This window comes from Pseudopodoces humilis, chromosome 3 (assembly GCF_049639895.1).
Source record: "Pseudopodoces humilis isolate 2021_Gansu_Grassland_sample_001 chromosome 3, ASM4963989v1, whole genome shotgun sequence".
Lineage (NCBI taxonomy): Eukaryota > Metazoa > Chordata > Aves > Passeriformes > Paridae > Pseudopodoces > Pseudopodoces humilis.
In genome coordinates, this window is record NC_142202.1 from 98707664 (window position 1) to 98734613 (window position 26950).

Genomic DNA, 26950 nt, shown 5'->3' on the forward strand with positions numbered 1-26950 from the left:
ATTAGTATCTCACTTCATGATCTCCCATCACCAAAATCCTTATTCTGGTATCATAGTGTTCCCACACATCAGACGTTAGATGTGTTCTCACCATGTAGTTACAAATTTCAGGCAGAAACAGTAGCTCCTTCACTCCTGCATAAAAAAAGAACAGTACAAACACCATGAATATGGAGGCAGAAAAGGCAGTTTTCTGTATGGTCCTTCACTATTATCCACTTCTGCTACAGATTTATCCAGCTCCTGACATCCTTGTGCTCTTTTAACTTTTACCCTATGCTTAGATTAGGAGCAACATTTTCCCACCTGTGACTAATTTCACATATGCAGTGAAACATGGTGCAATTATGGTTTATTCAGTTTGGAATGACCATGTGTAGCCCCCATGGAGAAGTAACTCGTTTGCTACCATATATGACCACCTTAGGAAAAGCTATAAGATGTACTGCCAAACCCTGGACAGATCTCCAACTCTCATCTAGTAAATAGGTTGAATACATATCCCCCTAGAACTACTTCTGTATTCTATACTGAAACATCCTGCATGGTATCAGGAACTTACTCAAATGGAACTAAGTTAATTATAGGCACAGGAAAATATCTGCTGGCTCCAGGATGCTCTTAATCATGACTCTGTGCAACAACTTAACAATTTACAACACTTAGTAGCAGAAAGCTGTGTTTTATTTTAATCTCTTCATATGAGTTTTTCACTAAATGCAGTAATGATTAGTTCGTGATGACACTTCATACTCCTGACTGACTCTGTTGTGAACGTGTATTTGAGAAGGCAGTTTCCATTGCAGTCTAACTTCTGGTTTAAATGACAACATTCACCAGAATTTCTAAAATGGCATCTGTAGTCCTCTGTGTTGGAATGGCAAGTATTTTCATCTCCTGTGTTACAGCTTGCTAAAAGAGAATTCTAAACACACAAGGCTCAAAAATACCATTGTGCCCCACTTTCAAGAGAACGCACACATTCCACATTCCTCTACACTGGGACCCCTGGCAGAAGAGATCTGGATAAAGATGTCTTTGAAAAGTTACACTGTCTTTACAAAGTTTGTACTGAAGTGGAATTAAGATCAGATCAAAAGAAGAGAGAAAATGTGAGACAGGAAGTGACGGAAATAGCCCCTCTTTAGTAGAGACACATAATATATCTTCCTTTCTCCAACAATCTGAGCTCACACGTTAAAAACCTGCAGGTCCAGGAGTCTCAGCCAGCTTTGACATACTGTCACCAGCCAACAGAAGCTGCCTTATCAAGAGTCCTGGTAGCTGAGTTTCAAAAAAAAAAAAAAAAGTGCATGTATGGTACACATTTAGCCCTACTTCTTTGGAACCAGCAATGAAACCAACAGCTTCTCCAAAGCTCTGAATTTGATTTCTCAGTTATGAGGTTTCCATTTCTCATGCTAAAATCACCCCAGTTGTCATATCCAGAAGTAGCGCTCATTGGGTAGCAATATGCTCTGAGATGGAGGGTTTAAACTGCTTAAGGACCTTTCCCCAGTAACAAGAGGCTAGACTCAAAATTATTTACTAGTTCTACTGAAAAATAACTGTATACATATATTGGTATATAAGCTCTAGGAAACAAACTAAATAAAAGCAATTTTGAACTAAAACATTCCAAATTACAGTGTAAATGCATGCAATGTATATTTAGCAATCTCAAAGGAGAAACTGCATTAAAATAATGTTCTTCACCACTCATTAAAGACAGACAGCAAAGAATTTAGAAAAACAAATTCACTTTTTTTAAACTACAGTTTAATCAGATTTAAAGACACAAATTAGAAAAGAACATTTATAGGCAAGTTAAAAACACCTTTAAAACATAACAGCATGCTGCTTCTGCAGCACTGCTGAGACAAATTAGAAATAAGTAATTATTAAAATATCACAATCACAGTGTAACTAACAGTGGTATTTTAATTTTACCATACACCAACACTTAGTTTATGGATCTGTTGAAAAATAACACTTTTTAAAAAATATATATTTTGGAATAATAAAAATGAAATTCACTGACAATGTATTATAATCTGAACCAGGAAAGGCAAATTTAGGAATACTGTAGCTATCCACTCTTAGGGGTGTTCTCTCACTTTAACATATGGGTGGTTGGAGGCATAACTACTTCTGCATTGAGGTAAAACTATTCCTTTGAATGTGTAACCAAGGCAGGAAAGAATAAAGTTCCATATTTTAAATCCTTAAATTGAATAACTTATTACAACAGCTCTGAATAATGCTATATTACCCATCTTACACTATTTTTCATCCAACACATTTTGAATGTTCTCTTCTAATTGATCTAGAACACATCTGAGGTCTGGGATTTAAGAGTAACTACCTAATGACTACTGTAGCATTTTGACACCTTTGTCACAGTAAGACACATCAGCAGATTCATCATAGAAATAGTCAACATCACTGGACAAAAGAAGGTACAAAGAAAAGATGTAAAGAGAACTGAAAAACACAGAGAAAGGCAAAAGATGCATAGGCAAATACTCCTTAACTTATTGTAGTAATTGTTGCACCTTTAATAACCAGTGTTGCATTTTTCTGATTACCAGTCTCTAGGCACCCCAATGTCTCTATTTTTTTGTTTCAGATTACACTGTCCCAGTTTTCTAGTCTAATCTGGCTAGAGCAAGGACCACAGCTATCTATTCATGTGACATATTGTAGTGAAACCTAAATGAAAATCCAGCCTGGGGTACCTCCCTCTTAGAGAACAAAAGGAAGGAAGAAGATTGTGCAAAGGTCTCTTTTGCCAAGAGGTTTGTTTGGAATAAGGTGCTGGACTGAGTCACTAGCAATACAAAAACTTTCCTCCAGAAGTAGTCCTACCTCAGATCTCAGTCTTAAGTCACACAGTTTTTCAATTCAAAATTTATGCAATGTTTATATGGATATGCACATGAGTTCAGAAAATCTAAAACCATCTACAACCAAGACCAGGTCTAAGTCACTGGACACACAGCTAACGCACAAATGATGATAAAGTGGCAACATTTACTTTTGCACACTTGTATACCTAAACTGAGAAAAACTGTGGTTTAAATATTTAATGTAACAAAAATTGATACATTTGATGGATAGATTTTGTAAAAAACCTACAAAAAGCCCATTCTGAAACAAGTTTTTAAGAAATCTTTTTTTTTAAATTTAGTTTTGACGATAATAAGCAAGTGTTGCAGTATTTGTAGTTGTAACTTTGTGGATGCCTAGATTTCACGGTGTTTGCAAAATAGTCTAGATTAAGACAGCAAACATGTCAAAAATCCAGCCAGATGTAGCACAGAGGAGCTGCAGCCTGGGTCACAAGCAAGTAGAACCTCTGCTAAGCTCTGCACATAGGGTTAGCTATGGTTAGCTGCAGGAATTGAGTGGCAAACCCTTCCAGCCACAGATGGGACACGTTTCTGACTAGAGACTTCTCCACTGCCGTCCTTTTCTACCAAGACTGTGAAGATGAAGACTGACAGCAAAATCTAGCTGAAATGCAGACAGATCTGGTAATCTTATGAAAGTAGGCTCAATTCACTAGAATGCCTGCTTACTTAGTGAAGTACTTATTGTCAATTGATTTTAAAACAGGAAAATTAAAAAATAGTACAGTTCAGAGCACTATTGGACCTAAATAAAGGTCAATCATGTAGTGAAATGCTGTGATGCATCAGCACAGAACTAATGTGTACTTTTTTCATAGATAGTCTGCATCATATTAAAATCCTTAAATCTATATCCATCTGGCTTTTTAACACTGATCACTTTTCTACATAGATGGTAGTATTTCAAAATTTTCAATGAAAACTAAATTCTCAAGCTTGATTTCAGAATTCAGTGAGAATTACAAAGTGAAAGAATTAAAGATAAGGGAAATGAAAGCCTAAATTATAGTAACTTGTGCTTTTAAATTTGTCTTTCAAGGCCAACTTATAAAGTTGAACATGTGAAAGTATACATATAAGCAAGTTACACATTTGTATGCAAACGTGAAGACACATTTGACCATGTATTTAAACAAATTGCCAACAATTTGTTTGCAAAGCTTCTGAGAGAAAAATCTAGGTTTTGTTAAAATTACTTTTGATATGAATTAGACAGGAGGTAATGATCTTAAATATTTCCTCTGCATCAGAGGACATTTTATCACTATCCAAATCAATGACATCAAAAGAGGCAAAACTACCTTGTGCATCCTGTCATACAAGCCTAGCATTTATATTAATATTACTTATTCCCCTGGGGGAAACAGAACAAGTTCTTCAAGTGTAAAATTCCTCTAATAAATAATTTGCTATATTGGTAAAACTTCTACCATACGTCAGTGTAGAGCAGGGAATATACCAAGGTCTGTTCATGGTCTTCTCACTAAAGTGTGATTTATTATTAAGAGTATATTGAAATGCATACCAATTTTTTTTTACATGTAATACATTTTCAAATGTCACCAATTACTGAACTCTTGTCTACATGTCAACTTAAGGAATGGCCAGGGAAGAATAGGATTCCTGAATAAGAAGGGCGTATCTATAACTGGAAAGCTAACAAACCCTTCTTGATTATAACAGTAGTGGGCACCACTGAAACTATTATTTAAATACGTAATATATATCTCTCTCATTAATATAGAATCATAAAAGTTAAAAAATGTTAAGCAAGCAAATAGTTACAATCAGGGTGACTACATTTACTAACTAACTCATTAAGTGCCTGAATGAACTGTTCACAATAGGCAAATATCTGCAAAGCACCATAAAATTATGAATGATATGTTGCATTTATTTTTCATAATGTGCTGATCTGCAATACAGGAAACACTTTTACCTTTTGGATATACATGATTTAATAAGTAAAAGAATACTTAAAATCATGTTTCCTTCATGTCCAAAACATTTATAGGAAATACACTTTCTAAAATTTTTGCCAGGAAAAGCAACAGTAATCACTCCCATCCTTTCAAATTTAGTATTATCAAATGATGTGTATAAAACCTAAAAATTATCTAAAGCATTGGGGTTGGCTGCTCTTGACCTTCTGACTGAAAAGATAAAAAAAAACAGTGTAATTGCAAGGCAGAATATGAGTAAAGCAGAGGGAAAGAAATATTGAAACCCCAGTCTGACTAAAATCAGAGTGCTGCCATTAAAACAAAACACTTCTTTCCATAGTCCCCAAAAGGATTCATTCTCATGAAGAGCAGATTTTTGTTCAAACAGTACTTTTAACAATGGCATTTAAAGGGTAAATTCTAGGACGCTATACTTAAATTCTGTGCAGAATTAATTAATTGTCATAATTTTCTTGTGTTGCAATTACTTAATGAGTACAAATCACGAAGAAAAAAAGTCATGTCCAATTTTGAAACCTGTATTTTGCCACCTGTGCTCAATGAAAGCATAAATGTACTTTCTTAGTTGCTTCGACTTCCCTATATGCAAGTTCTGAACAAAACTGTACCTCTGTACCTCTGAATTCACCCACACTGAAGTACCAGTCTGCACTACCCTAAACCTGCTTATTTTCTGTGAGCTTTTACAACTGTTTCCATATTTCATTAAGAAGAATCTGTAAGCCTCCACAGCACACATGGGCACACATGCCAAAACAATAAAGCAAGAGTACGAGAACATAAATAGGAAAACAGCACATTGTACTGGCATCCAAAAATTTAAATAGATTTGGAGACTACGCCAATAAGATGAATTTAAGCTCAAGAGTAACAAATGCTGGAAAGAATCAACCCTATTTCTACTTACCCACTCAGAAATGTGCAAATCTAATTTGTTCCTTTATGTAAATGTCCCTTCAAGTACAGAAAACAAAAAAAATGTCTTTCCTGATTCTCTAACAAGGATGATCAAACAAACTAGCATGCCCTTACTTATTAATAAAAAGAAAACCATAATGTGGTGTCAAAGAAGCATATGACAGCCACAACCCCATGTAAGGGGAAGTCTACCTGGGCAATCAAAGTAAGGATTTAGAAGTCAGATTATTTTATCTTAAAGATAATACAGCTGTCACGGAAACAATGAACATCCCTGCTCATCTTAACAGACTCATCCACTCTCATTTCATATTCAGTTCCCCCTTCCTGAGTAGATTAATTAGTGCTAACCTACATATATAGGAAGTTATGTTCCTCTCCTTCTGGAGTTTTAGGCAAGGAACCAAAGGCCAGACACAGAGTTATGACAACAAGCAAATAACTCTGACCTAACTTAGGGTCTGGTTCTTCAGGGAGTACTGTGATGATTTTTGCATGGCAATATCCCCAAAGCTGAGGACCATCACTGCACTTCTGGTAGTAAGAGTACTCATCCAACTGGAACTAGATTTTTGATGAAAACTTTAGGCTTCAAAATATTATGACAAAATTTTTTCAATCATTTGTTAGTTACTTGTCAACCAGCTGCATTATTTTTCTCTGGTATTATTATGTATCTGGTTTAAAATTAGAAATAAACCCCACATGGATGAACAGTTTGTGTTTACTAAAAAAAAATTACATGAAAATACAGAACATATGCAATTAAAATGTAGCCCTTTAACAGTAGTACTCTAGCACTGACTATCATCACAATAAATGATCAGGAATAGATATAACCACTGCATTGTTTCCTTGACACAGTTCCATAATTCAGACAGTCAGATACTCTGAAGGATTTCTTTCTTTCATTATGTTACCCAGAAATATGACATGTAATTTGCATCTAAAATTCTAATTCAAAGAAAAAGCTTTTCCTCAAATTCACACACTTCTTTGGATAAAGATTCATCAATTATCAAGCATATAGAAATTGGTTGTGATAGTCATTTCATGTTTGACTACCTATGTGCTGGAGCTTCAAGGTAATTTTGCTATTTTATACTGAAAGCATCATCAACTAACTGATGCCTGAAAATTCAAAATAACTTTAAGTATTAAAAATTAGTTTTTGTAAAACAGTTCTATTCTAGAACATGGTATTTAAGGGCAAAACTGCACTTTCATTGAAATCCCAGTGTCTTGTTGTCTTCTGTGCCTTGTGGCTGCCTTTCCCCCTCTGGCTGCAAAGCCCACTTGGCAGTGTTTTATTGGATTTAGGTACTTTACAGTAAAAGAAACCTACATTAGAGCTATAAATATCTGGAAAAGGTAAATTTGAGGTGTTTTTAATCCATTCAGAAGGGCCATTTTAATCCATTCAGAGTAATTATATACTCTTTATCAAAGAAACCTAACTATAATTTGGCATCAATGTTTACAGTTCTGTAATGTACTCTAATAGTTGGAGATACTTTAAGAAAACCCTCCAAATACTGAGATGCTTATTGCAATTCCCTTTGAAAGATTCCAAAGTCTACTAGTGACTTTGCATGTCCTTATTTTTATCTTCTTTATAGCACATAGTGTTACATATGTGAAATACTTTCCACATAAAATCAAACTTGAAATGCCCACTTAAAAACAATATTTCAGTAAATAGAGGGTTTAAGGCAAGTAATTCAGTTGGAAAAATTAATTTCCATTTGTTAATCCTAGATTGACACAATTTTATTCCACCCCATCAGTGCCTTGGGATACACAACGTACATTCAGCAAAGGGCACACATATGACCCTATGGACATACGTTGCAAGTCCTGAGTGCCCATTGAAATAACGGTAATATCTTCATATAAGGCGTGACCCACAGGGGCATGGCATGGGAGGGGTTAATTTGTTTTGTTTCCAGTCTTGCTATTGTATGTGATTTTCCTAGGTAATGCATTCTTTTCTTACTAAATATCTTTGCAAACAAATACAAACCCCTTTAAAAGGTGCTAAAAATGGGTTTCTGAAAACATACAAAATATATTCATCATAGTGTTTCCTCAATCACTGTTTTAATGCTTGATATCTGCAGGTTATTTCTTGTTTTTGACTGAAACTATTATTTGTTGTGGAATAATTGTTCTTTTGCAAAAGACTTTCTTCTTCTAGTTTTCTGGACCACACAGGCTGGACACTTTCATGATTTTTACTTCCTCTTTGAGTTCTTTTCAACGGAAATACCAACAACACCAGGATGCTGGCAATATGAAGACAGAAATAGCAGGAGCTAAAAAACAAACAGAAATAATATATCAATGAAACTCTGACCATACTTACAGATATACATTGCACATAAGATATGAAAACATTAATATTTCCTTTAAGAAAAGTAAAATAAGGGGAAAATCAGAATTTAAGTCTTCCCTCACATTATTAAGGACTGTAACAAGGTATGAAGTGAACAGAAGTCTTCTTTCAACTTTTTTCACAAGTTATATCTGGGAAGTCAATATCTAGTCATGCCATAAAATAGTTCAAGGGTATATAGTAATTTCAAAGGTATCCTTTGGTTTTGTTTTTGCTTGGTTTTTTTTCCCTGCCCCCTGAAAAATAATTCTGTTATGACAGGAAAATGTGAGCAACACAAGACACACTACATTCAAGCACTAGAAATACAGTTCACTCACCTACAAATTGATCTTAGAATTAAATTCTGTCACTAAAATAGCTTCAGAAATCCTCTGCCACTGAAAATACTTCTATTCCAAGTTAAAGAAAACAGGTAGAATGTGCTTACCTATAAAAGGTCAAAGAGGGTTTTACAGAGAGCAGTACAAATGGCACAACTGTGTAACTTATTGCTGCTTGAGTTGCCATCCATGTCACAATATCATAACATAGTTTAACAGCAGGAGATTCAACAAAATAGTGTCTGATGTTGTTTCTTATCTGAAAAAGTAGGTAATACTAAATTAGCTGAAGAATAAACCTTGAGAGCTCAGTTTGTTGCATTAATACAAAAGTCATAGGGTGAATTTAAGTGCTAGTTTGGTCAAATATCTTTCAACTATTCAAAATGCCCATCAACTTCAACAGGAATTGGCTCAAATTCCCTGCACTTCATTCAGCATGGGAATTTAAGCATTTATCAATTTAAACAGAGTTTAAGTAAATTAATCCTACCCTAAATCCAACGCAAGTCTACACTGCTTGTCTGAATGAGGCAGACATTGTAGTCTATCAAGCCATTCTGTAAATATAGAGGATTGGAGTAAATGACGGCCAGAAAGTTTCTGACAAAAGCGTCTACATAGTAAGCCATTCTCATACGCTTGTTAATAAAATAGATTTTAAGGCAAGCAGGGTATATATCAGAATATACAAAATATCAGTCCTAATTACATATTAAGTCTTAATTTCTATCAAGTGGGATTATTATAAAATTATTCAAATTTCTATGCTAAATCTTCTTTTGTTCTAAAATTCTGCTCAAAAGATTGAATACCAGAAGTATTTAAAAATCCCAAATCCAAATCCCACACAGGGTTGGGTTCAGCTTTATTTAAGTCTATAGTTATAAAGACATCAGTAAATCTTTGCCTCTTCCCTTTCTTTGATTGAACTGTTATCCTTGCTCACACTCTTATGTGTTGACAAACCAAGATGGGCTCAATTCAGCCTTTGAACCCAACTTGATATCACAGCTGCCACCTCCTGGTCACCTGCACTGAAGCAGTGCTCTCTGAAAAGCTGCACACCAGCGTGCACTGTTTAGCTTCCTTAACCCTCAGTTTCTTTAGAACTCTTCATTCCAAAGAACATATCCAAGGCTAGCTCCTGCTGATTTAATTATTTTTTCAGAAAATTATTTTTAAATTTTTATTATTTTTAGAGAAAAACTCTTTTTGACCCTTCTTGTTCTTCTTATTTTAATTGCCCTGTAAATACCACAGTCCCACTCAGTCTTTGCTTAGTTAAGCTAAGTCAAACAAGTAATTCTAGCAACATACCCTTCATTCTGCCATCTCCCTCTAGTTATTCCTAGGGTCACATGCAATGACTTGTTTATGAGTTCTGTAGAACTCAGATGAAGCTTCACAAAGTTTCTTGTAATCTTGTATTTTAGGACTTGAAACTCTATGACTGCCACTAGTAAACACCCAGTTATGAAACGTGTAACAATCAAAGGCAGTAAAATAAGTTTGATACACACTTAGCCATAACAGAACGAAGTGTGGATCAGTGCTGCCAAACTTTGCAGTTAAAGGCTAGTAGAGTTAAATAACAAATATGCTGTAACATATCTTAATTAATATTAAGTGCCTGTTGATACCGAAACTCAAAATATTTTTACTAGCCTATTGATTGATACATATGAAACATGAATACAATGTAGTCAACTAGAGAAGCCCAGGATGAAGGGCAGTGAGCACTCCAACTTACTGGACTCATCTCCCTAAGTAAACAACTTTTATCTGTGAACTGTCCCAGAACCTTGGCTTTTGCACCAGCCCCTGGCTGATAAATGTCAAAAGTTCTCTGTGATAGATTTGGAAGAAGAAAACTGTATCTATTGTAAAGAAAGGAGTCAGTTCTGTCAAACACGGACTATACCCATATCCTGTGAAGAAAGAGAACCATTTGTTTTACTGATGTAGTAACAACCCAAATCTGAAGTACCACCTTCCTCTAGCTATTATAGCAACCACACAGCAGTCATCTTAATTTCTCACTCTCCTGGTTCTTTCAACAAAAAATGCTTTGTTATGCTGCTCTGATCTGATGTGTAATTTGTTCCTCTTTTCCACTGAGTGACTGATAAACCTGTCCCTGTTCTTACACAGCTTTCTCAGGCAGAACTGTGAGAGATTTCCTGGCAGATTTGCTGTTTCCATATGGTTCTGAATAGCAACAGCAGAAGCATGTTAATGTTACTGCACTACTGGCTGGCCAACTGGAAATAGTAACTGCACTAGAGATTTTTATGAGCTCCTTGAGGGGGAACATTCTTTAGTTATCATCCTTACAATAGTACTGGAGAGAAATTAGGGATGAAGCAGACTCTAGAAGTATATAGCATTGACACTCAAATTTTAAGCTACTCATTGTCACTGATATTTTCAAAATTATTTTAGATAATTATAAACAACCTGTTCAGCTTGTTATACATCATCACACCATCAGTTAATACAGAGGAAGAGATTCCACAAAAGATATGCTACAAAGATGTTATAGGCTGTATACAGTCTAATTTCCAATAATTTTTTAATTAATCATTCCCATTGTTCTCATAATTAAAATAGTAAACACCACTATCAGACAGATTGTGTAGCAACAGTAAAGGGCATCTTTGGAGCAAAGAACATGATCAATTTGCTTCTACAAAACTTATTATTTAATAATAGTAAGATGGTTGGTACTTACAGCTCGTGCTGCTAGTGTCATTAGTACTCCTGTTAAAAATGTTAAATAATATCCTGGATAAACCCCATGCCAGATGGCAGAAAGAATGAAGGTTTGTATTGTTGGGCTGAAGGTGGCTCGCTCATAGCACACTCTAGCAAGTCAGAAACGATTCAAGGTAAGTAACATGAAACAAATCACACACAGTCTTCCCAGCTATCATTTACTATTACATTTACATTATACTTTTGCCAGTTTCATCTCCAACACAGAAGTTTCAATGTAATTACAGTTTTCTATTATAATAATGCATTTCTATTATAATAATATTATTTTCTATAATAATAATAAATTATAATAATATATGTTGTCACTATATTATGGCTTGAAATGACAGAAAATGCTTAAAGCTATTCACAGCTCCCAATTCCAGCCCTCAGTGCTAAACTTGTGCTCAGTACCATCACACATGGTCCTTATTCCTAATGAACCAATACACAAGCATCCATCCAAAGATGAGTTTTGGCATTAATAAGGGATCTTGAGCCATTAAAGAATGTGTTTGAAAAGCTGCACTGGAAGGCACAAACCACCTCCAGATTCTTGGGATGAGTCAGGTATATGTTTTCCATAAAAAAAGAGCAGCTTATAGGAGCAGGGGAAAACTTAACAACTACCTTCAATTTTGAATAATAAAGAAACTCCAGTTGAAAATGTGTCTGTGTGACATAATTAGGTGAGCATGACGATGAAATTGTAATAAATACTCTAGTGCTGAGAGAGTATCAAATAAGGAAAATGCTAAACTCTTTGTTATTTTAAAATTGAGACTCTGAATTACTAGACAAGGTCCTATAATAGGAATTCTAGAAGGAAGAAGGAAAAAAGGAATCCAAGAAAGGTGGTTTCTAGAAGACAACACTATATGACACAATGACAAACCATCATGATGTGGAAGAATGATAGGAAACATGGTAAGGTCCTGATATGGCTTCATCAAGAGTTCTTTAATGCCTTTAATGATCTGAAAACCAAAAAGCAATAGGAAATATGGAAATGGATACAAACTAACAAAGCAAAAATAAACACCACAAGCATGCATGAGCACAAATCTACGGCTAACATACAAAAATGAGTTTTAACTAAAAAGGCTATAGACACCAATAGGTAAAATGATTTTTATAACCACATAGGTAGTAACAGAGAAAGAGAATGCACATCTGTTTTTCAAAGATGACAAGCTAATGATACTGAGAGGCACAACATACACTAGTTATCTACTTTACTGCAACTTCCACATAAAAGATTACCAAAACCTACTGATGTAGTCAATGTTGAGGAACAGAAGTTAAAAAGACAGGATCTGAATACAGAAAGATTAAAAGTGTAATTTTCTAATTTAGTTTATTCCAGTCAAATAGATGTGGTAAGTTTTATCTTATGAGGTCTTCAGTAGGATATGTGCACAACTACCTCCTCTTGCTAAAGGGCTTCACTCACAGTGGCAATTAAGATGAGAACGTGAGGCTGGCATAATACTCAAAACTATCTGAGGACATTTGCCCAAAACAGATCACCTTAAAGAGGAAAGCAACATTGGCCAGGCTGAATAGTAAACAGAGACGTTTTTGATAAAGAATCTGCCAGCCCCAGGAGTAGCAAACCATTAGGAAAATTTGCATTGAGTCAGGGAGTTATCTTGGAGCAAAATACTTTTCATCAAAACCTCATTTGACCCTGCCAGAAGTCACCCCACCAACACCATGTCCCCTGTCTTGGCCAAGACAGAATATCCCTGGTAGACACAGAGCTGCACCCCCAGATATGGGCCTGTCAGTGCAGTGCACCATGCCAGGGAGCAGTGTCTCATCCCTGTCAGCTGCAGGCACGTGGATTTGTGCCAGGCCTTTCTAGGGGTCATATGAAATCAGCAGATTCACACCAAGCTGGAGCACCCACATCTCCCACAGGCAGTGCATGCCAGCAGGGTTTTGTACCCTGCACATCCTTAGGAGAGGAGGTGCAGTTTGCATGTAATTGTGTACGTACACATGCGCTTATTAGTCTGCTTGGGATTAGTTACAGAAGAGTGTTTAAAATGTTTATTACACCAAAGCACTAAACCCATGTGAAATGTTATGTGCTCTAATACTGCTATTAATTATAAACGTGTATGACTGGTGGCTAATCACATCTCATTAATAAAGTGATATATGTCTTCAATCTTTATTTGGTTTGAAGTACTGAAATTGTTCCTGGAAAGCTTTCAGGAGTGACCAAAACTGACTAAATTAACTAACCAAATTCCAGCTGTATCAATGCAAACGAGGTAAAATAGTACAAAAAGATATCATCAGATTTCAATTTCAAAGAGTAAAAAATAAATTTAAATACTTCCATGGATTTGGCAATAGTATATCATGTTCAAATGCTCCATTTGATTCTAAAAATAAACCAATGAAATATGGTCATCACAACAGGTTGAGAAAATCTATTCAAATACAGGTGGTTCAAGTTATCCATAATGCTCTAAAAGTGGGAAGATGCATCAACTGTTCAACAAGGTACTGTCTTTGATCTGGTTCTATACTTTCTTTACTAACTTAGGTGGTAGACTGAGAAGTATTTTTTCCACCTTGTCTTCCCTTCTTTTTTTGAGGTGGAAGGTGGGATGGACGAGATTAGCATTGTTTTCTTAGTAGAGAGCACTAGAATCCAAAATGATCTTGGCAGACTTGAAGGATGTTCTGAAATCAACAAGATGAAGTCCAAAGCATAGAACATCTAATAAGAAAAGTGGAAGACACAAACCAGTACCATTCCTGTAACATTACTGAAAAAGTGTAGCTGAGTATGATTATGGATCAACAGTACGAAACATTGAGTATCAGCTAAGCATGAATCAACAGTAGACTTCTGCTGCAAAAAAAGACAGATATAACACCCTTTCTAATATATCCCAGTATTACCCAAGGAAAATAATTATTACTAACCCACTCAAATTAATCAACTCTGCCTCTAAAAATCCAGGGAAAAACCTTGAAGGTCTTAGCAGAAGTACTACATCTACTCTAAGACAGGAGGTTTGGAAAGATGTCAAAATTGAGCAACAAGAACCACAGAGGCTTTGCAAATATGACCAAAGACAAATGGGATGAGATGGTATCTTTGAAAAAGAGAAAGAAAGGGCTGAGGGGGAGCATAACAGCTTTCCCAGCCAGGAAACTTTATAATAACATATATTGTTGATATGTGCTACTATGCAAATATCTATTTTAACTTACATGCTTGTAACACTAATGCCTTTAAATTGCTGTATACTATGATCTACATTAAATATTTACTAAACCTCTTTGTGATCTGTAGCTCCATTAACTGCATTTTCTACAAGTTTGTTTTTACACACAATCAGGGTGTAACTGATGGTTCATTTTCTAGCAATTATCTGAAAAGAACAGAACAAATGCTAATGTCTGGTATTTCATGTGAGATAAATGGCTAAAGTTTTAGGTACTTCTATAAATGGTAAAAAAATGATGTATTAAAGGTGGGTGTTTAAAGTAATCCATGAGCTTGTCCACTATGCAAATTGTTGGAGCATTGCAACTAACCAAACAATTAGTAACAAAATATATTCTCTACCACAATTTATGGATCTCATATATGATCACTTAAAACAATCTTTTACTTGCAACAAAACTTTTGCAGAACATCCACCTTTCCCCACCCTTTCACTTTGAAAGAATTAATTTAGACAATGTCCAAGGATTCTCCTATTATTGTTTTAAAAAATACTTATTAAAGATGTTTTAATTGATTCCTCACATCTTCTTTTATTATCACCATGAGCAATTGATCTGCAATTTTTCTTTCCATTTTTGACAGAAATATTATGCTTCTTCACTAATAATTTTTGTTTAGAATCATTCCATTTAGGAGATTTGAAAGCTGAAATACAACTTTTCCCTATTATGTTTTAATACTGTTAAACTTCTATTCTCTAACTAAACCAAAATAGATAAATTACGTATTTGGCTTTTGAAATGCTACACTTCAATACCTGCAAACATGCAATTTTTTGTTGACTGTCCTAGCAATGGATTCCATTGACTGTTGAGACAACCAGAATAATCACATAAAATTCAATTTATTTTTTAAATTGAGGGAGAAAAATATTTAGGGATGAAATTATGGAAGAAAGAGAACATACTATGAATAAATTTGATGGAAGAGACATCCTGTTGCCAGCTATCCTAGAATAAGGTGTAAAGTCCTCTAAGTGATCCCAAGATAGGGGTCTCAGTTAAACTTGCACTTGTGCATAGGAGATCAACTCATATGATCATAGGAGATCAGTCTGACTGGAAGAAGGGAAACATCCACGCACTATTCAAGAACACTTTTACTTTACCACAAAGAAGCAGAATGATGTAGTTCACAGGGCACTGTACCTGTTCCCCAGGCAAGGAAAAAGAGTGCAACTGAGCGAGATTCATTTGGAATTTCTGCTGACAGCACATTGTGGGGTTTGATGTCTGTCATGCACTCATAATGGAAGGAGCACAGAAAATTCTTTAAGAGAATGTATGGAAGTTCCTGTGTCACTCTAGGGCTAAAAATAATGCAGAGCTTTCACAGGCTGAGATGTACACTTTGCCTGCTGCTCTCAGCAACATGCACTGGCTGAATGCTAAGAGAGGGAAAAAAGATGCCTCCGCAGATTAACAGTTTTAGGTTCCCTATGACCTGTGAAGAAAAACAGTTTCTATCATAACCTGATAGTTTACACTAAGAGAAAAGTACTAAACTCAGAGGCTTTAATTCAAGTATTAGAAGAAGAATCTCCTGCACAGCTGCTAAACAAGTGATGTTTTGTGGGAGTTAGCTTCAAATGTTATACCATCTTCACAGAAATATTTATCCAAGATACTTCAGTGGAGAAACACTTCCTTTAAGAAATAAATACCTTTTCAGCCAAAGAGCTGTTTGGATATTCCAGTTATCAAGAAACATCTTGAAACTTGTGGAAAACTGTAAAGTAAAAAAAACTAATTATTTCCATAACTGCAGAGTGTCACAATGTGTTTCAAAGTTATTGTGTATAAATTATAAAACCTCCCATCCAAATTTGTGATGAGTTGAATAAGTTATTTACTTTACTTATAACCACAAAATACTATGGAAGTCAATTGACAAGTAGAACATGTTCAAAACAGGCTATTTTCCACCCTTTCCTAAAGGTGTGAACACATAATTTCTGACCTAATTAGAATATATTCACTATCTAAAGGAATGAATGCATAGGAAAAGTTACTGAAATTAAGAGCAACTACCTACAGGGACATGTAGGTTTTTCTGAAAGAGCCAGAAACAAACCTCTATTTGCTGGATTCTCAGATTTGATATTAGATCCCAACGTGTAACTCCATTTTTATCGTAGCCTCTAAAACCAAACCCTGCTGCATTATTAATTGCATCTGCTGCAATGAGACAAGAAAGAACCAATTAATTATAAACTGTCTGTATTACGAATTGTGCATCACACAACATGTAACTGGTTCAAAACATTAATCATATTTTAAAGACTACATTTATTTTTTTCTTTTAAATACTGAGGATCTGAGGATGACTTGAACAAACAGAAAACAATCTAATTAACACTGGCTTCCAATTAAAAAACTTGCAGAAAAGCTTAAGAATGAGAGGTAGCACTAGCTACTTCACAGTACAGATGTTCCCTGTCTCCCATACCACCTACACAGACCTGCTTGAACAATCAGACAGAAAAACAAACTCAATGAGATGCGTCGAGACTACAAAACAGTGGCTGGTTATAATCATTTGAGATAGCAGCTCAGTGCTCAGATGCATGTCTTTGTCTTCATTATGCAACAACAGTGATGCTTAAAGCATAAAGATTAAATTGTGTGATTCCCTCTATGCAGGTGCACATTCACAGCACCTCACAGAGAGCAGTGTGAACCTAACAGAAGAAAACAGTAATTTTCTAAGGAATACAGAGCTCGTCGAACTTCCACTAATGGCACAAGGCCACTGTTATAACACCTTTGAATGTGAAGTATTTACACTTAAGCATGTCAAAGGTCAGATGTTCTAAGTAAACAATATTTTTCCCTAGGAGAAAAAGCTGCTACTGTCATCTGGACTATGCAGGAAAATGCAGGGATCTCTACTGCCTGTCACTTTCAGTCATCACCTTCACCTGAGCTTTGTTAGCTCAGACACTAACATTTCCTCAACTGTATTTTTCAAATACATACAAGCAAATGAGTTGTTTTTGAATTTATAATATTTTTGCTCCCTTGTGAATTTTTTTTAAAAAATATCTCTGAAAACAACTACATTTTCTGCCTTACATCTGATGTTGCTATGCCAACTTCAAACACTAGGCAATAGTTTTATGCTCAGTTAGAAACAGCTGGAGACAAACTCCATAGTCTTTCACAAGCTAGAATGCAAAGACTGTAACTAGAGTAGAACTCATCTTATTAACTAGCATTTTAGTATTCATTTTAAGTAATTCATTTCATTAACACTTTTAAGTGTGAAGAAATAGTAATGTACAACCCACAGATGTAACATCCAGTAAAATTGTTAAAACCCCTCACATTCTACTCCCACCATTATAAGTTTAGATGAGACAAAATGGAAGGAAGAAGGCTAGCAAACTAGAAGTAGAGTTGGCATAGTTTATTTTCTTTGGTATTTACCAGAGGAATGCTAGCTCTAACACTGCTAGCAAATGCACAAGGAGGAATCTAACTGAAGTATTAAAGGCAAAAAAAAAGCCCAACTAAAATTATTCACATTTCAGATGACTACTACTATTTACAGATGATGATATGGGTGTATAAGAGCACAATATTCAAAAGTATTTCTTTCCACAACAAGCCCCAGAACGACTATATCCAGACAAGCTGAAAGCATTTCATTCATTGACCACGAATGAAACCAGCAGCTGTAAATGAGTCATGCTGCTCTGCTATCCTAAAGCTTTCTTTATTGCATTGTTCCCACAGATTCTCTCTCAAAAGAACTATGAAACAAATATGTAAAACTGGAGAGGAGGAGGAAGCTGATGAAATCTGTTGTGTGAGCCACTTTCAAGATGTCAGATTACTTAAATAAAGCATCTTCCTGTTGTACGCATATTTTTTTTAAAAGTAACATGAAAGGAAATGCAAAATATTCTTTAAACTATATAATCTATTCAAGTGTCTTAAATAAATCACTAAGCACGTTATCCCACCAGCCATTCAATCTTTTAGCAAAAAAAGAGTAAAACTGAAGTGTCACCCATCAAATTCTGAAAACACTACCTACAATTAACAACAGTATCATGTATCTGAATTTCAACTTATTAGTTTTCCTTCATGATTGAATAACAACAATATATAACATCAATAAAAGCAAATTACTGATAACTAACCACATAAAGAGGTTAAAACTAACTTTGAAGATATACCAAAAATAAAGGTATCAAAATAAATTTTAAGAAACCCCAAACAAACAGAAGGATTGTACATCAGACTATATTTACTACTACATTTTCTTCTTTTAAAGTTATTGCTCATTGAAACAATACCACTCTCCAAAACTCCTTAGGTTTCACTCAGACTTGCAAAGGAGACTATGATCTCATTTGCAACACTCTCCCAACACTGTGCTTAGATTTCTGGCAGCTTTTGTTTCCCAATAAGAATGATACTGTTCAATGTACTTAATACCTTGAAAGACTTAAATGCAATCAGGTTTTCCCTAAGGCCTCAAGAGGGCACTGCCACTTTTTAATACACACTTGGGTGTGCACATCTCAGATGGCTCTCAATACATGCTCTTTCTGTTATTATTATATTTTTAAATGTATACTTACCTAAAGTCCATGCAAAATAATACTTGGGTCTGGCAGCCATAAGAGACACATACAGGTAGAAAAACCTTACAGGCCATGATGCTGTAGCTCTGAAGTTATCATCTATGTTGTATTCCACAGGCAAAGTTTTTGTAATAGTCATGTGGAAGAGTAAGGACAGTCCACAGATCAAGAGCTTCTGTGCCACGGCTATCTGAAAATTTAAGAAGGGAGCTTCTGTAAGCTTCATTTTTTTGTTTATCTTCTGGAAACAAAGGAAAGTTATAATCTTCCTTCCTTATACAGATATATACATATGCTAATTTTTCAGTAATATATATACTAACAACTTTATAATAGTTTATAAAAGAATTGCTATTTTATAGAGACTCAAGGAATATTGATCAAGTTGTGAGCATCACTGCTGGCCAACACAACAAATCCAGTCTGACTATACCGAATCACTAAAATCCCTTTGAATAACCAGAGCACTTTTTGCAACTCAATTTTTTTTCTTATTCTCTTGTCAAACTACTACAGCAATTAAATTGTTAAGACATCATAACACAAAACATATCATCTAGGACAAAGTAATACTATTACTGCAGAGATTCCAAAATAATGGCAAAACTTGAATTTTTTTTCAGGACTCTTTTTTTCAGAACATGCAGGTGTTCAATTGCTGCCCAGCTCAATACATCCATCACTTCTGTTAGATTGTCACAGCATCTAAATTCTAAACCAACTAAAATGCTGAAATAATTTATGAATTTCAGGCCAAATTTCAGCCAATCAGTTCTAGATAGACCTGTTTTCCCAGTCAGAGTGATCAAGCTACAATGGAACAAATAATATGCTCACAGATGTGTAAAAGTGTGTTGTTCAGATAGGACCTAACCAAATTTTCTCAAAACTCAGCTTTGATATAACCACCACAAAAAAGAGTGTATTTTTGGTAGAACTTTTCTAAGGATCCATATAAAACATATAGAGCACTATGTTTACATATAGAGCAATATATATGCCTGACACTGACTGTTCAAAGTCATTAGTCTGATCCATGTCCCAAGGGCAGATACCACGTTTTGTCAAAGTCCCCAGTAACATACTAAACCAAGCACTAACAAATGAGAAGTTTGAGAGCTAATTCATTTAAATGTGATTTTCAGATTTTTATTTTATGTAATCTTGATATTGAAACATTACAGTTTTAATTTGCATTACAATTATACAGATACTAAACTTGACAAGAAAACAATCTACTTTTGTTTGAAGCATCAGAACAAAAATATATCCAGAATCTGTCTATAATGCTTCCAGTACACCCACCCACACTTGTAAAGATAACATCCTGCTTCACTAAGAGTTCAGCTCCACATCTAGTTCCAAAATAAAACACCTTTCCATCATACAGAACGGAGCAGTAAATGTCCAGCTGAAAGCACACACTTTGGCAAGACAGACAGTATCAAAGATTCACCCAGTAGCACAGATGTAAGAAGGGGTACAACCTGATGTGACTAAAAAATTAGACTTGGAAAAGCTGTAAAACAGTAAGGGTATTTTTGGATATTGCATACATTTCACTTGGCTCATCTCAGAAGGTATTTCAGAGAGGATCAGGAATCTCAGCTATTTAGAAAAACATCAGCCAGATAATTCAGGAGGTGACTACCTATTTATGGTTAAAGCTGGTGCTTAATTATTTGTTTCTACTTTCTAATAAACTTAATTTAATAATTTATTCTATTACAAGAGTTCAACATGAAGAGCATTCATTTCCTAAAAGCATTCCTTTGTTACTCTAGAACTACTAAGAATCTCTCTCTCTGCTACAGAAGAGGGCAAGTTCAGTTGGCATAACACCTTCAGGATCTTAAATAGAAATGAATGCTCATAAAATCAGTTACTACTAAAACTAATGAATTTTTCATTCTGGTATGCAGTATGTGACAAATGTAAAAGTCTGATATTTGTAAGCATCAGAAGGCAGCACGCCAAGTTCTGAAGATATTTGCAAGGATTTAAGGCCTAAGCCATAATTACAAGTCATGTTCAATTATGCAGGAGAAACAATATTTATAAGCTGGTAACAGGAACATGCAAGTTAAAACATAAGTATGAATATAAAATAGGTTATTTCCATCTGAAGATGACCACAAAGTCTCAAAAAATGTTTTGGCCACTTATCTCTGTTCAATGAATTGCTTTGTGCCACTGCTTCTATCTAACAATTCTTCTATTAGTAAAAAGATGGCATTCACCTGCCTATTCAATGCCAAATATGCTTTGCATTTCTCTGAATTTCTCTTAATTAATTGTGGAGGTGAAAACACCTCCTTTAAGAAAGAGCATCAGAATTTCAACAAAATTAATTTTAAGAAAAAAATAATGAATTCGTACACTACTCTGCCATAAATTAAACTTTTTTCTGTTTTTTTAATTGCACTACTTCACTCAATAATTGTAAATCCCAGCACAATGATACCACTTAGAGGGATCAGAATCAGGGATAGTAGTGTCCTTAGAAAACTGTGGTGGAGATAAATCCCCCACCTCTAAAAAGTTGGGGAGCTGCTGTTTCCAGCCCAGTTTAAGCAGAGTTTCTGAAGGCCAAGCCAAGCACAGGCTGCAGTGCAAAGCAGAGTCCTGCCCTGCCTCCACTCCTTCGCTCCAGGTTTGCTTCGTGCTTCTTAGCACGAGTCAAATCAGACAAACAAATCAGATAAAAACCTAGATTTTTGGCAGTTTGGATGGGGGGGTGGTTTGTTTGAAATTTTCTTGGTGGGAAGGTGGTGGTATGTTTGGTAGGTTTTAGTGGTTTATTTGTTTGTTTTTTCACAAGAAGTTAGTTTCAGACTAATCAAATTATCTGAATCAGACTACAACACTGTGCACTGACACCAACAAAATCATTGTTCAATTACCTATTGAAATGCATTTGGTAAAATATTCATTCACTTCCTATTGCTTAATTAACCAGGTTATTAATAGAACTTTCTTTGCCAAGGCATAAATGGGCAATCTCTGAATTGCACAGTCACATTCAGGGGTTGGTCAGTTTTTACAAGGATGAAGTAACTTGAAGTTTAATTTCATTTATTCTATAAAGTTTTTAACATAGCAAAATAACTGTTTTGTTAAGTAATTAAAAGACAGTAAGATGCAGGATAACTTTGACCTCAGAAGAAATACAAATTATTTTACAACAAAAAGGTAAAAAGACCTGTCCTGTCTAGTTTTGATGAGCAACTGGGTATACCTGTATAAATATATCAAATATGATCAACACTGGGAAGGGAAGGAGGTACTTAAGCTAGGAGACAGTGCCAGGACAAACTAAACGTGCATAAATTAGATGGGAATAAAATTAGGTTGAAAGCTAGATACCTAATTGGAGAAAAGGGCTCAGGAGAAGCTTTCTAATTGAAGAAATAAAGGTAAAACACTCACAGAGGTCAGAAATTTTAGAAATAAATTACTGCACAAACATGTATAATATATGAAAACAGATTTTAAAAAGTAGAGAGGAATGTTCAGAAATTTTATTTGAATGAACTTGTTCTTAGGTTGATAAAGAATCACTACATTATACATAATATTGAATGATAATAAAGCACATTATTCTGGGGAGGTTGGTATCTCAGATAAAAATTCTAGATAACTAAGCAAGAACATTATAACCTGTAGGAAGATTCTGCATAATAAGCAAGAAAGCAGAAATCTGCTGACAAGAATCTTGTATTTTAAGCCATAATAAAAAGAAACTTACAAAGACAGATATTAATTTCTGAGAGTTGACACCACTTTGAGCACCAACAACTGATAGCTTGCAAAAAGGCACAATAGGAGGGATATGAGAAGTAAGTTTTAATATGATGACTTGATTAATTTAACATGCAATGAACACAGCAAAAGTACTAATCCAAGTTAACATCATGCAGTCAACACACAGTATAGAGGAGGAGGCTGGCATGAACTACTTTGGTTATGTAATTATATTTTACAAGAAATGAAACTTACTGTAACTCAGCTCAAGGATTCTTTTTTATTTATGGCATTAACATTTGCTGATCCCCACTACATTTAAAATTTTTTTGAGTTACCTAGAAATTTATTCTTCTTGAAATAATAATGAATTTAAAGTATTAATATAAAGTTAATGGTATTTAAACATTCTTCTAGAACAAGAAAATGAATATTTGAATTGATACAGCAAATGCAGTAAAATTGTGTCATTCATCTTTCTCCAAAAGCACACAATACTCTATGGTGTTATAAAATGCAGCCAAGTTTCTCTGATACCAACTGGGAGATGAAGTATCAAGAACATAAACAACTTCTCTTTGTTTTTATGTCAAAAGCTAATGCAGCATAAATTGCAAAAGTTTCAAGCATCTTAAGAGCAATTAATTTTAACAAAAACCACTTACCTGAAAGAAGAAGCCATCATAGATTTATATTTATTTCTATTGACCTTGTCCATATTACTAGCAAGATTATGCGGTAAAAAGCCAGGAAATCCTATCAGGCAATCAGTAGATGTGTGTCCAGAAGTACTGATACAGCAGCTTTGGTTTACCTCCATTCATTTGCAATAATTTTACTACGTAACACTTCTCTGCAGAAATAGGATTTTGGTACACAAGACTTTACTGGGCTAAAACAATGCTTAGAAATAGAAGTGCCTGCAACTTTGACAATACAACATATCAAAGCAGAGCATGGGCCACGTAATGGCAATCCACACAAGGAATTCTCCCGTGTCTTTTACCCTTCCTAACTTGTTCCACAGCTCACTTGTGCGAGCTCATGTGCTCTGTCAACTTGTAGAGCACCTTCAAGGGTTATCCTCCCACCATGAGTTTAGATTCCAGTTGTGCAAGTTACTACAATCACACAAGATGGGTAGGATGGAATATGCAAAGAGTCCTCACGCACTTTCCAGGGATGGAAGTGGTTGGAGATGCCCCAACCTACTGGGAAGCAAGCACTCCCTGTTGGCCCAGCTGTGGGGCTGTAACCTCCAGACTGCAGGACAAGACAAGCAGCTACATGTGGGAACATCTTCATCTGCTCCAGCAACAGTTGGTCTCAAGATAAGCAGAACGTGGGCAACTGGCGCTGGAATTAGCAAAAGCTATCCATGTGAAGTCTTCCAATTGACCCCATGAAATATCTGCTTCTTATGTGAGGTAACAATTATCTTAAGCACATGCAAACTTAAATGCCAGATACATTACTATTTAAGATGATATGAAAAGAGTGGGAAAATAATATTCAGTACTTATTAACCTAATCAGACTACATTCTAAAAGTAACAAGTTTGTGAGCTTTTAATTCAAATTCAGGTCATACAATCTCTCTTGTAAGGCATGATCAACTGGACTATCTTCTCTATGTATTTGGTCTCTTCTCCAATAACAGACCAAAGAGAAAAAAAGACTTATGTGGCTCAGAATACTGTTCATAGTGTTATGGGCAGTACATCTTTTACTACACCTTCAGATCAAAATCCATCTTTAATACCTCTCTACATGACTGCAAGCATGAAAAATCAAACTGTTTCTATGACTTTTTCAATTTGTTACATATGACTGGGTTTTTATGCACACTATATGCTTTGAAGTGATCACGCATGAATGGTTTTAAAGATGGCTTTTTACCATATAAGCTTGTTAGGAGGCTCCAAATTCATCTGCTTTTATCCACAAGATCCAGACTGGAAACCATGGAGAAAACCTGCCTTTAAAAAATAAGCATGTAACTTTTTGAACAGGGAACTATTCTGCTGATGAATGAACTCCAGATACAGCTCAGCAGTGATGCCTGTAAATGAAGAGTGCAAACCAAGCTTTCCATGCAATGATTACATAAGCATCAGCACTGCAAGAGTCATACATCTTACATTTGGGGAAGGATCCGTTTGTTCATACTTTGTATCTTCCTTCCCATTCGCTTCAGACTGTTGCAGCTGGTATGATCTGCCTTCAATGAAAGTAATATAGTCTTTGTAAGAGCATAACGGGCCTGCCAGGATACCCATGAAATTACAGTTGTAACTTAAATACTCCAGTAGACTTGGCATGCGTCTGTAATTCAAAGACAAGCAACTCGTGAGATGGATTGTGTAGTTCTTCAGGATTTCCACAGCAGGAAAGGTCATACTCCGTGCCATTGTTCACTCTGACTGCAGTAAAAACCACATGGACAAGAGCAGCTTGTCTGTCTTTTGTAATCACAGCTCAAAACATTCTACACAGTGCTTCTTTCCAACCCATATTTGAGTATTTTCACAGACCTTCTGAACTCTACTGAGTCTCTCCTTGCTCAGTAGAGGAGTTTGACTGAAGCTGAGCCTGAGGAAGGAAAGGGAAGGCTGTTTTCCTAAGTAGTTGTTCAACTGTATTAGGTTCTCTATTTTTCCCTCAACAATTGAATGAATAAACAAAGGTTAGTGTTAACTGGAAATAATTTCAATTAAAGCAAAAGTCTCAACAGTCTTTTGTCCAAAGCAATATACTATTTTCAAGTGTCCTGAATAAAGAAATGAGAAAAGGCAAGTTAAATACTGAAAAACAGAATTTAACAATGTTTCTTCACCAGCTACTTCATATGTGTACTGTTTACTAATCTCCTGATATGGCATTCATAGACTGCATAGAACTTAGAACGTTTTTCCAAAATAACTATAAAACCTACTCCTAGTGATATTTTTCAGAAGAACAGATGTACAAATTAAACTAAAAATATATAAAAACACAGATCTGTTTTACATGAGCTTGTAAACTCTGTCTTGAATGTGAGCTGTAGAAACTGCAGAGAGTATTAATAAAGAACACAAAACACCCCCAAAGCAGGATGTCTGAAAGCCTACCTTACAGCCAAACACCTCTGTGATGGAGTCAAGTCTTCATTTTTTCGAAACATTCCTAGGAAAGAGGACAGGAAAAAGAAAAAATAAAGAAAAGCTAAACCCCCCCCACATTAATTAGCAGTTTCTTTACTCAGAAGAACTAGCTTCATGCTGCAATGTAATTTCTTAATGCCTCAAGAAATTTCAGAGCTATTATGTCACATAACATTTTTGCTGGAGTAGGATCAAACAATTCTTACTGACAAAATTACAAACTCTTGTATCTTCAGTTATATCCAGCAGTGCCTAAACATGAAATCATGTGGAATTCAGGAAAGCATTAGGATAACTTGAAAAAAGCATTAACAAAAACAATTCTCCTACATTGGTCAGGACTTCAAAGTATGCAGGTCGTAGAACCCTTTATTTGCAATTCTGGAAACAGGAAAGCCCCGAACATTGTCATTAGTCACTGAAGTTTTGACGCATAAAATGAACACAGTCCAAGAGAGACATCAGCAATTCAAAACTGACAGCAGACCTTAAGAACAGCTTTGTACTGCAAGTAAAGTATGTGACCAAAGTGCAGTGAAGCAGGCATGGCAGGAAAGGGTGCCACAGCCTTTTTTCTGAGCACTAACAAGAAGCTCTAACCCCTGCAAGCAGAAGGGGGCAGTCCAAGTCTTAAGTTTAGCAGAAATCGGAGTCTACCTTCTTGCCATATGTGGCTATTTCTGAAATGCTGGCAATCTATCCCTGAAAAAAGTCTTCAAAATCTGTACTCCCATGAAAGAGAAAAGTGAAAAATTTCAACATTTTAATTTATTATGAAATACACTAATTCAGGAAAACAAAAAAAGTAGAGCTCCGTCCTTTAGACAACCCTGGCTAATACCAGCCTGCTCTGAATTGTATTCAGAATTCCAGTCAGAATGACCATTTCAGCTCCTCCTGCAGCCTACTCTAGTGGCTCAGACACTCTCGCACATGCAGCCA

General features: G+C 35.4%; 1 protein-coding gene across 4 annotated transcripts in view; it reads right to left on the minus strand.

Moving 5' to 3' along the window:
* Positions 1–1806: 1806 nt before the first annotated feature.
* Positions 1807–26950, minus strand: part of MBOAT2 (membrane bound glycerophospholipid O-acyltransferase 2) — a 94568-nt gene continuing 69424 nt past the window's right edge. For all 4 annotated transcript variants that reach the window (XM_005521878.3, XM_088052965.1, XM_088052963.1 and 1 more), the window contains 8 exons: positions 25976–26030; positions 25007–25190; positions 19120–19312; positions 16602–16705; positions 16192–16256; positions 11247–11379; positions 8620–8771; positions 1807–8109 (listed from right to left, as the gene is read on the minus strand). In XM_005521878.3, the coding sequence (XP_005521935.1) occupies positions 7887–8109; positions 8620–8771; positions 11247–11379; positions 16192–16256; positions 16602–16705; positions 19120–19312; positions 25007–25190; positions 25976–26030 (1109 nt within the window). In that variant the 3' untranslated portion in view covers positions 1807–7886. The remainder of the gene's footprint in view (positions 8110–8619; positions 8772–11246; positions 11380–16191; positions 16257–16601; positions 16706–19119; positions 19313–25006; positions 25191–25975; positions 26031–26950) is intronic.